The sequence below is a fragment of the Ursus maritimus genome, unplaced genomic scaffold (assembly GCF_017311325.1).
Source record: "Ursus maritimus isolate PB19 unplaced genomic scaffold, ASM1731132v1 scaffold_8, whole genome shotgun sequence".
NCBI classification, from domain to species: Eukaryota; Metazoa; Chordata; class Mammalia; order Carnivora; family Ursidae; genus Ursus; species Ursus maritimus.
This window is the reverse complement of record NW_024426996.1, coordinates 61,818,458-61,829,977: the sequence shown is the minus strand read 5'-3', so window position 1 is coordinate 61,829,977 and position 11,520 is coordinate 61,818,458. Positions and strand designations below refer to the sequence as shown.

Here is an 11,520-nt window from a genome sequence, read left to right as displayed (position 1 = left end):
TCTAAGGAATCTGCCCAGGGGCATTGTCCTCCTCCTGAGCTATCCTGTTCCAAAGCAGACTTGCAGTGAGCTATTGTATTAAATGTCCGTACATCCATTTTCCTGTGTGAAATACTTAAAGGGATAAGAAAATGCACACATAACTAAAAACATTGAAAACAACTCAAAAACTTGATTTCTTGTCCACCACATAAGCAGAACATGAGCCTCTGTTAGAGGACTCACTGTCCTCCAAAAATCAAAACTCAATTCAATTCCGCATTTGCGGGTCTGTGATATCACCAATCCCCCAGCTCCTAGAAAATGCCAGGCTGGGCTGGTAAAGAAACCACACCAGGGCAATCTGAATGAAATGTGCCTGACTGAAGAATGTAACCAGGAATTCACTGGACAAATAAATAATTCAAAAGAAGGATACACTTAAAACAGTCGTATCTAAAACATCTGATGAAACTATACCTAAAATGGAACGAATATTTCAGCAAACACATGGAAAGTGAAGGAAAGCCATTATTGTAACTCTTGTTAGTGGGAGTAAAGGTAAACAAAATACAAGAACAGAAAGTCATATATAGGAATTACTTCAAAAGGCTAGGAAGAGATTAGGGGAAAGAAATTTTTAAATTGTGTCCTTGGATGGGGGGCGGAATCTATACGGGGCAACAATGCAAGAACGCAGATAGCAGTATTTTTCCCCCCTATTCCACTAGCGATGCCAGCGGGTAGATCAGAAAGAAAACAACCAATGCGAGAAGAGTGTAGCTAAGGAAATCCGAACTTGTTTTAAACCAAGTAAAGTGGTGGCCAGACTAGGTGACTCAGAGGCATGACTCAAACCCGACACTGGGGGCCGTCAGCTCCCGGAGGCCGGGGGCGCGGCGTCAAACACATTTTAGGAAAGTACCAGGCTCGAGGAAGGCGACAGGAAACCTCCCCGGGGATCGGCCTGGGGTTCCTCCGGCTCTATAGTCTGACCTCTTACCATCTGCACCAAAAGGAGTTTCTAATCTCCTGGCTTCCCCTTCTTCCTTTACAGCCCGCCCACCCCGCCACCCATTTTTCTTTCACAAAGTGTCACGCGGCGTGTGTGTGCAAGACGTCGTGCCCCCTCCCAGCGGCCCTCCGCCGGGCGCTCCCCGCCACGCGCCCACCCGCCCCGCCTACGCGGCAAGCCGCTCCCTTCCCACCCCCCGCCCGCCCGCCGCCCGCCGCCCGCCACCCGGGCACGCGCGGCACGAACAGCGCCGGGAGCAGCACTAGACAAACACCTGTCCCGCCTGGGCTCCGCGAGATTTGGGGGCGAAAGCATAGGCAACAGCGGGCGCGTTCTCGCGAGGTTTAGGAAATTTCCCACGGCCCGTGTTGTGTCTGAGTTGAGTAGTGGAAGGCGGTGGGAAGGAGGTGTAGCGTGAGACTGGGCTGCCCGCATTGGGCACATGCGCAGTGCCGCTCGCGTGTGCCGCGCCAATCCTGCAGCGCCTTTAGCAGGTCTCCGGCAGCGAATTCCAGTTCTCCGGGTTTTGGGGCTCCCTACAGGAGGCAGTGCTCGATCTGGGAATCTCTAGGAATTGAAAGGGCAAGGCTGGCGGGGGTGGCGAGGGTGGAGAAAGGGATGTGGCAGGTAGGAAGGAGGGGTCAGAATTCGGGCCCTTCTCTTTTCTATTAAATGTCCAAACGGACCAAGTTTGCTCCGGGGTTTCCAGGCTTGGGTTGCCTGAAGTGCGTTCCAGGTAGCAACCAGCGCCCTCGACTGTGCCAGGCCCACGGAAGGACCCGCGCGAGTCTGTCCCCATTCCACCTGGGTTCACACACGGCTGGGGACGGCGATGAGGTGCTAAGGAGGCCCACATAGCAGGCAGCTCTCTGCCCCAGGGGCACCTCTGGTTTGAGTGCGGGTGGGGGCTCAATTCCAACGCAGGTTTCACCTCTGGAGAAAACTACGCGGCGCTCTGGCATGCATATACGAGGTGGACATTAGGGGTGTCTTTGCCAGAGGCCTTGGTCTGACCTCATTTCACACCCAAAGAGAAGAAAGCTAAGTCCACAGAGCTCAACTGCAAAAGTTTTCCATTTACAGAGCTCTGAAGGGTCAGCCCACGTCGTCACCTTGTCTGTGCGCAAGCATGGGGGGGGGGCGAATAGAGGGAAGACACTTCTAGTTTTGTCACTCGCCGAACTCCAGGCATCTGTAGCTCCAGCATCTAACGCAGACATTAGCATAAGGGAGGTGTCCAATGAACGCCTGAATGAATGAAAAGGGCTGGGAACCAGAGTGAGCGGGAAGCCACTTGGAAAACACCCATTTGAGGAGGTGTTTCATCTAGGCCTGTGAAACGCGGCAGATTTTCCCAGGACCCCTCCTCCCTTCCCCTCGGCCCCGCCTCCTGACCCCTCCATTCCCCATCCCTGTTGTAATCCCCTCCGGTTTTCCTCAGTCTCCACGTACGTCCCTCAGGGCGCGTCCCAAAACCCGGATAACCGGAGCACTCCCCATGGACCACACTGAGGGCTCGCCCGCGGAGGAGCCGCCTGCGCATGCTCCATCGCTTGGGTAGGTTTCCAGGGAAGGCAGCGAGCAGGATCCCCTACTCCGCGGGCGGCGCGAGGCGTCTGGCTCTTCGCGGCGGCTGCGAGGGGAAAAGAAGCGCGGGGGCTGGGTGGAATCGAGGAGTGAGGAAAAAGGGAAGGGGCGGGGGAGAGGGACTAGGGAAGGCGTCAGGGGGAATCTCGCGAGGGTTGGAGTTTTGGCGAGAGTTTGTGGAAGATGGCGCCTGTTGTGACAGGGTAAGTCTGGGGGAATCGGAGCGCTGGGAATCGGGAAAGTTGCGGGCGTCTCGCAGCCCGCGGCGGGCGGCGTGTTCGGGGGCCGTGGCGCGCTTGGCGTCCGGGGCCGCGGGGGTGGCGTCGCGTGCGTCGAGCGCGGCGGCGGCGGCGTGTGGCGGTGCGCTGCTCGCTCTGCGCCGCCGTGGCTCGGGCTCCGGCGCGTGAGGGCGGGCGGCGGCGACGCCGCCGGCGGGTGCGGGTGTGAGTGCGGCCGGGCGCGCGGGGCCCGCGGGCGCCGTGCGGGTCGCGCGCCTCTTGCGCCTCCGCCCGCGGGTCCGGCCCCGCGCAGCTTTGTTCCTCCGGGCGGTCGTCGTCTCCTCGCCGGGCCGGTGCCCCCGGCCCCGGGCGCTTTGTCTTTCCCTGCTGCCCCCCGCGACTCTACCCCCGGCCCTTTGTTTCATCGCCTTGGGCGCTTTGTCCGACCCGTCGCGCCCCGCATCCCTTTTTCATCTCCTCCCCTCAGCTGTCCTTCCTCCCGTGCCCCTTTGTTGTGCCCTTCGTTATTCGGCAATTCAGTGACCTGCCACAGCCCAGGCGCTAGATTTCTGTCTTTTAATTTTTCTTAACATTTTTCTCACGTGTTTTCCTCTCACCTTTCTGTTTGGTACTTGATCACTCCCGGAGTCTTTGTCTCCCCCATTCAGTGGCTTATTCGCTTGGCACCCCCCATCCCCTCCCATCATCCGTTGATTTATCCACTACCCACGGAGTATGTCGGCTGAACTGTCTCAGCCTCGGGGACTCCATCTGGTGCTTCTGCGCGCAGACAGACCCTACGGTTTGTTGTTGTTTTTGTGGGTCTTAAAGATGCATGGGGATACTTAGTTTCCTCCTCGGCGTTCCGCACCCTTTTCTCTTGGGAGTGTGTGTGTGTGTATACACACACACACACACACCTACCTCTTTCTCTCGGGATTACAATGTCTCCAGTTTTCTTCGCGGTCTCTTTGGGCCCATGGTTGTTTTGCTTGGAAACAGTAGCTCTGGAAAAAGAGTTGGTCTCTTGGTTATTGCTCTTCCACCCCCGCCCCCTCTTAGGCCGTTTCTGATGGCCTAGGCCAAGGGCAGCTGTCGTAGTTTTGCTTCTGGGTTGCCTGAGGGTATTGTAGGAAGGTTAAAAGAGGTGCGAGGTGTTTTGTTTTGTTTCTGTTGGTGTGCGAGACTAGTTTCAGATATCCATATTGGCTAGTCATTTGGTACGTGAATAGTAGTAGCGTGAATTTTGATGTTAAAGTTTTCTGAATATTCGTGGGGAAAATTTCAGCATTTTCTAGACTATAGGTCTAGAGTTAGTTATTTTTCCAGTAACCCCTGTTGCCTAAGGAAAAAGGGAGGCATCCTGCTTGGGAGTTTGGTACAAATGTTTTACTTTTTCTTAATCATTAGATAGTTTATAATTATGTGCTTTTGCTCTGTAGATTTGTGACAACCCTTCTGTACCATCTTTGGAGTTGAAATGAGGAACACGCTTAAGAGTGCAGTTTCTGGTTGATGAACACTGCTTCTAGAATCTTTGTGGAATGCATTAATCAAATGCAATTAAAAGACATTTAAGTAATAGTCTTAAGTAAGGTAAAGTCACTTCTAGTGTTAAAGGAGCTTTAAATTGTTCAGAGTGCTTATTGTTATGGTAATGTAAAACTGGGGGTTGTGTGTGTGTGGGGGGGAGGGTGCTGTGGTTTATTTAAATAGCCTGAATATTCTGGTGCTGGGTATAAGAAGTATTCAATTTACCAGATTACTAGATTGATATATTGTTCAGAAATTGCGTTTTTTTTTCCTCTTCCTAGTTGATCACTAATTATAGAAGTTGTGTTACCCATAGAACCATTTGTGAGTGTCATTTCCTTTATAAACTAAAGTTCCACATAAAGTGCTACTAGTAGAGGGTGTACAAGATTTAGTATGAGGAATGTTGTTAAACTTTTTTTTTTTTTGAAGGCTGTGATTAGAATTAGTAGTTTGAATTTTAATTAATGGAAAATCTTACTTCCTAATTGATATGTGAGGGTTTTGTGAAAATTTGCAGTCTGGGTTCCATGAGTGCATTTTACCCGTAATCATTTGTCTCCCATACTTGTTCCTTGTGCATAATGATTCTTTTGAAGGTAAAATCTTGAGTACGCTTTTTCTGACTCTAAACAAAAGTATAAATATGGTGTAATAATGGAAGGTATTTTGTTCTGACTTGTAGGAATGATCACACAAACATCATAAAAGCAACTTTTACAAACTGAGTTGTGTTTTTTGTTTCTAAATTGAATTAAGACCTTTATTTCATGATCATATAAAACATTGCTTTTACTAAATTATATCAAACAGCAGCATATTTGGAAACATACGGGATGAGTTGTGGTTGGGACACTTTCATTCTGATTATTAACTATTAAAGCTTTAAATTTATTGTCCATGCATATTGCAGATCGGTCTGCAGAGTGTGTTTTCAGGAAAAAAATACAAAATGCTCACTTGTTGTATTTTCAGATCTGTTCTAATATATGCTTCTATGTATTAGATTATTTAAATAGTTTTATTAAAAAGTTACCTATTGTCCGATAACAACAGATTTATATCAGTGTCTTTAAAAGGGTAAAATGGTTTGGGAGAAAAGCACTCTTGCCAGCTGTACTTCATTAAATAATCTTTGGCACTCTGGATGGATATAAGGTATTAGGGAAAAATGGTGTGTTCGAAAGTTCTTACAAATCTTAATTCTAGGATTGGGTCATTTTAAAAAATAAAGTTTAAAAACCTAGGATGTGGCTTTAAAACATCTTTGCTTCCTCCTAATACTAAATTTCATGTTATTTCAACTAGGGGCAGTATTTTCTCATGGATTGACTAAAAGTTGTTATTCTTGGCATCTGGCTTTATGATTATTTCCAAGTTACTCTACTTCCCCTGGGCCAATTTCCTAACTATGTAGTAAAATGGGAATTGTAATAACTTGCCACATCTGCACAGGATTCCTGTGCCTTAGGATTTGCAGAGAGCATCTTCGGATGAAAGGTGTGGTTAAAGTCTAGGAATTGTCACTGAAATAAGCTGATGTGTGAAGTAGGTCATATTTTATAGGAAGTCAAGTAGGAGGTTATGCATGAAGTTCTTGGCAAGTCACAGTGGTGATAGTGGGATGAAAAAAAGTGAAAATATGTATTATAGTTTGGGTAATAAAACCAATACATTTTTTCTCCTATAAGCTTAAAGGGAGAAGGATAAGTAAAACAAATTACAGGGTGGTGTATTTGTTGTGTAAGAGATTGAAAATCTGTCAAACTCATATGTAATAACACATTGTAAAATTATGGGATGCTTTCCCTCTTCTGTTTTTTGCATGTGGTGATTTTAAACTTTTATTTTATGCATGTGGGTAATATGTTTTTAAAATGGTGGCGCAGAATGTTTTCATTAGACTCTGGGCCAGATCTGTTAACAGTAGTGACTATTTTCAATATCCCTTACAGTTTTTAATGCTTTGGCACTTGCTCTAAAGTATATTTTCTAACAACCAGGACCATGATTTCAGGGTTGGCCCTTGGTCTAGGAAGGTGTTTTATATTTAGGAGATGCTCTATAGATACTTTCTGAACAAACGAAACCTGTTGCTTCTGTGTTCTTGGTAGATGATACAACATCCCAGCTAAGTTCCCCAAGCTAGGTTTCTGGATTCCTCTTTTACACTAACCCTTCACGTTTAGGCAGTAAGAACTGAAAATTTTCCCTTCTGAAAATCTCTGGAATCCGTGTCCTTCATCCCTACTGCCACAATTCATGTTCTCATAATTTCTCACATGGGTTAGCATAAACATTGGCAGCTTCCTTTATCTGTTTGTAGACTCACCTCCTTATCCAGATTCCACACAGTCTCAAGAGCAAATCTGATCACTTCACTTCTTAGTTTAAAAACCTTTCAATGGCTCCCCCTAGCAGCCTTCATTAAAGAGGCAGTGGAGTAGAGAGTATGAGCTCACATTTTAGGATTTAATCCGGACTGGGTTCCAGTTCTGTCTCTGCCATTTAAAAACCTCTTAACACTGACAAGTGATCTGACTTCTCCTTGCCTTTTCCATCAATTGCAAGATAATTATTCTTAGCTCAGTGGGTTGTGGTGAGGATTGAATGCAAGAAAACATTTAGTAGGATACCTGAACACATAGCAGGTGCTCAAAAAATGTTAGCTAGCTCAGCATATAGGATCCTCTATAACTATTTCATTTACTTTTTCTCTAGCTGAATTGTATGCCTTTCTTTCCTTTAATAGTCAGTGGTCTGGCTATATTTAAAAATCTGTAGTTCCCTGGATGGGTTTAGCAGTTTAATGCCTTCCAGTACACGAAAAATGCTGTTATTAGTGGGTTATTATTCAAGACTTAGGTCCAAGGATATTCTAATGGGATCTACCAGGCTGGGTTCAGTGCCCATTTGGTGTGTTCTTAGAGGACTCAGGATAGTTCTCTTGGAAGTGTCATATTAAGTTGTAATTATCTGTCATACTCAAAGGCTTTTCGTTTGTTACCTGGTGGCAGATACTGTTTTTTTTCATAACCATTTATATATTCTTAAACTCAAAAAAAGGTTTTTGAACAAATGACTCAAGAGTACTTTGAAACCTTGGCACAGCCTGGTTCCTGTAGGCAGAATTTGATGTACATAGGGAATGTATTGATTCTCTAGGGAATTTAATTGCTGAGGTACCCAAAGGAATTGATATTTTCAGCTACAGGCATTCTCATAGCCTCTGAGAACATTATAGTAAAATCTTAGCCAGAAGTTCCTTTTGGATTATACTGTATTGTTTGTACAAAACTGATAAGCTTAAATTTCACATTCTGTTTTTTGTATGGTTTACCAGTGTTTTTCAAAGGGTTCCATTATTTTTACGTTTTAAGTCCTTAGATGCATAGGGATGTACATTAAAACTTAAGACTCTGTGGACTGCTGCTTTTGCGGGGGCAGCCGTGCCGTGGAACCAAATAATAACCTGATAATCTTGATTTTCAGGAAGCCTCGGGAATTGTGGACAGGTTACGAATTTCTCCAAGCTTCAGGTTCTACCTCTGTATGATAGGGAATGATCATTTTGTTGTATTTATCTGACAGGCATGGGACTATCAAGTAAGGTAAAATATGTTAAATTATAAAGGTTAAATAAAACAATATGTATTTAAGTGATTTATAAATACTAAAGCACTGTATACAAATATTTTCATTGTAACAAATGGTTTCTCCTGCTAACCTTTCACAGGCAGGGTTCAAGATGGACTTTTTATTTTGTAACCTGTGGTTTGTGGGTCATGTTTTAGGAAGGCAGCAGTGTATTTAGTGCAGAGGACCGCAGCCCTTGAAATATGTGCCTTGGCATTTTGAGCAGACATATTTGGTAAATTACTGCTTGACCATGGATGTTGTCATTGAGTCACCCCCAGCTTTTGGGGTCTGCTTGTTACTGCTGTCTTCTCTGATTGGACAGCCGTAATAATGTAGGAATGTTGAATGTCTGACTGCTGCCATCTTTCATATACCCTGCCCACAGTTCTGGATGCCCCTTAGGCCTGGCGTAACATCATGGTTTCATGTATGCTTCATTAGGCCTACTTCTGCTTCAGGGAATGAAATGATATCCTAGTAGTATGAGAAGGATAATGTGTTTCCTGAGCATACTTCTGAGGAAAAATAAGCATTAGAGGCACTCTGACTTGGGTTGTATAATTGGTAGTAATTACCTATCTGCATAAATATTTGTGTAGGTTTGTTATGTTGAGACAGTGTATAATGATAAGCATGACACCTTTTCAGATTGGTCATGCTCATGGCAGTCTTGGAAATATTTGCACTATAAAGTTTATAAAAACAATATAGAAACCACTGCTGCTTAGGTATCCTAAGTTGCAAAAGCCGTGAGATAAAAATGCTGCACCTGTTGGCTATTAGCTGGAATATACCAGAAAATCAAGTCGACTCTTTTTAACTCCCCTTCCACGCTTCCTTTTCTATATTCAATAGTTTTAACTTGGCCTTAGAGCTAATGTTTTTTCTGCGCATTGTTAATTAGATGATAGAATTGTAAATAAGAGTGTATTTCTCATAAAAAGTTTATATAACCAGGAAAAATATTTATCACTTTATGAAGCCCTGTTATTTTTTATTAGCGTGGTAAAGATTGTGTTATATAACTGCAATATTAGTTGCCTTATATAGAACCAATGTTGTAGGGTTTTTTTATTTATTATTAGAAATTTATTTTATTTTTTTAAAGATTTTATTTATTTATTTGACAGAGAGAGACAGCCAGTGAGAGAGGGAACACAAGCAGGGGAGTGGGAGAGGAAGAAGCAGGCTCTTAGCGGAGAAGCCTGATGTGGGGCTCGATCCCAGAACGCTGGGATCACGCCCTGAGCAGAAGGCAGACGCTTAACGACTGCGCCACCCAGGTGCCCCGAAAAATTTATTTTGGAACTAGTTTTGCTCCAGACAGAACATACTAGCTTTCAGCTGGTTTGCATAATTGGAAGAAGGGTATTTGTTCCCTTATTGGGAAACTGCAGACCCACTAAGATCTGGCCTTATTTTGCTAACATAACCATTAAAAAAAAAATACTATTTATTTGAGAGAAAGAGAGAGTGCACATGTCGGGGGGTGGGGGCAGAGGGACCCAGAGAGGGAGAGAATCTCTAGCAGATTTCCTGNTGAGGGGGAGCCCACACGGGGGCTCAATCTCATGACCCCAAGATCATGACCTAAGCTGAAACCAAGAGTTGGATTCTCAACTGACTGAGCCACCCAGGCGTCCCATGTTTTTTTGTTTGCTTTTTTGGTTTGTTTGTTTGTTTTTAATGGACTTTATTTTTTAGAGCAGTTTTAGGTTCACAGCAATATTGAGGGGAAGGTACAGATTCCCCGTGTTCTCCCTGCCCTTGTACATAAATAGCCTCCTTCATTATCAACATCCCCCAGCAGAGTGGTAGATTTGTTATAATTGATAAACTTACATCGATACATTATTATCTAAGTCATACTTTATATTAGACTTTGTTCTTTGGGTTTGGACAAATGTAAATGTATCTACCAGCATAGTATCTTACAGAGTAGTTTCATTGCCCTAAAAGTCCTCTGTGTTCTGCCTACTCATCCCCTTCCCACCCCTAACCCCTGGCAACCACTGCACTTTGTATTGTCTACAGTTTGCAGCATGTTTTCCAATCATTTAACTTGGTTTGAGTAGGAGAAACTTTTTCATTCAAAACATTATATAGTTCTGTACAAAGCTCCTGATCCACACAGCAACTGGAGGAAGCAGAAACATTGAGATTCCCAGTCATGAAGAGAGGGGTTACAGGAAACACCTATAACCATGCTTTAGTGGTTCTCCTTTATAACTGCTTAAATATTTTTTAAAGAAACAATTGTTGAGCACATAATAGGTGTGATGCTGTGTTAGCGGTCTTATAAAGATGGCCAAGAAGTTGTCTGGTGAAGCTCATGATTTAGTGAAAAGTGTATTGATAGTTATAATAAGGGATATTATAAGTGCTGTGACATGTATAATGTTGGTGGGAACACAGGTGTGAATGATTATCTTAATTGGAGGAGAGTTCGTAGAAAAGGTGAGAGCTGATAGAGGTATTAGGAAATAAAACTGGAAAAGTGGTTGGGGCTTGTTGGAGGAGGACCTTGAGTGCAAAGTTAAGGGTTTGGATATCAATCAGGGTTTGGCGTAGGAGGGCATTGAATGTTGTTGAAGAGGTGAGGCAGGGTGTAATTAATGTAAAATAGATTGGGGTGGATGGAGAACAAAGGAGGAATATAATCAAGGTTTGATCTTCGTGATAGCAGGCCTAGGAATAGAAAGAACAGAGCAGCTCATTTTGAGACAGTATAGTATCGGAAGCTTTGGAATCAGCGCACTATAGATCTGTGGCTATGAGCATTTCACTTTCTGTCTTGCCCTTGTCTGAAAAATTGGGGAAAATAATGCTTCATTGTGTTGGTGTGAAGGTTAAATGAGATGTGAGATATAAAATGCCCAGCTCAGTTCTGGGAGTAGTACCTGCTCAATAAATAGGTCCTTTTCTTCCCCTTATCTGGAGTAGAATTTAAAGGATAAGATGGAGGAACAGGGAAGGGTATAAGGGAAGGTGGGAGAAAAAAAACAAATGATAAAGCTAGGTGAAGTAATTAGAAATGGGAAAGTCTGAGTGAGGTGAGCAGGTACAAGAGAACCTACATAACAGTGCTTTGTTTCTTTTAGGTTTTGAACAAATGCTGAATACTTAATTTGCATATTTCGGTAACAGTTTTGCATAGTTTTGTAACATTTAACATCTTTCCTGCAGTTATATAAATGTATCTGTATTGAGTATACCTCCCTTTCTAAGTCTGATTTGTCAGGCACCTCTGTAAGGACAGGGTCAATATTTTACTTATTTTACAATATTTTACTTTTAATTATGGGGCAGTTGTTACCAGCTGGAACATTATTTGCTAGATGAATAGGACTTGAATGGATTTAATATGTAAACTTGCCACTAGGTGGCACTTAATCTAAGTGATAAATCTGACATTCAGCATAGATTAGTTTCTCTAAGAACTCATGGAGAAACTGACCTCCTGGATTATGGTTTGCTTTCTGCAATTTTGGGGCCATATTTTTTGAAGTGGAATATGAAACATACAGTAAATAAAAAACTTAGAGTATT

At 43.9% G+C, this 11,520-nt stretch overlaps 1 protein-coding gene across 4 annotated transcripts in view; it reads left to right on the top strand.

Annotated features, from left to right (window-relative positions):
• Window positions 1-2,532: 2,532 nt before the first annotated feature.
• The window catches only part of RBPJ (recombination signal binding protein for immunoglobulin kappa J region), a 106,754-nt gene continuing 97,766 nt past the window's right edge, over window positions 2,533-11,520 (top strand). For 3 of the 4 annotated variants that reach the window (XM_040625352.1, XM_040625350.1, XM_040625353.1), the window contains exon 1: window positions 2,573-2,784. In XM_040625352.1, the coding sequence (XP_040481286.1) occupies window positions 2,765-2,784 (20 nt within the window). In that variant the 5' untranslated portion in view covers window positions 2,573-2,764. Of the gene's footprint in view, window positions 2,552-2,572; window positions 2,785-11,520 lie in introns of those variants that run through there. The other variant, XM_040625351.1, reaches the window with a different exon arrangement.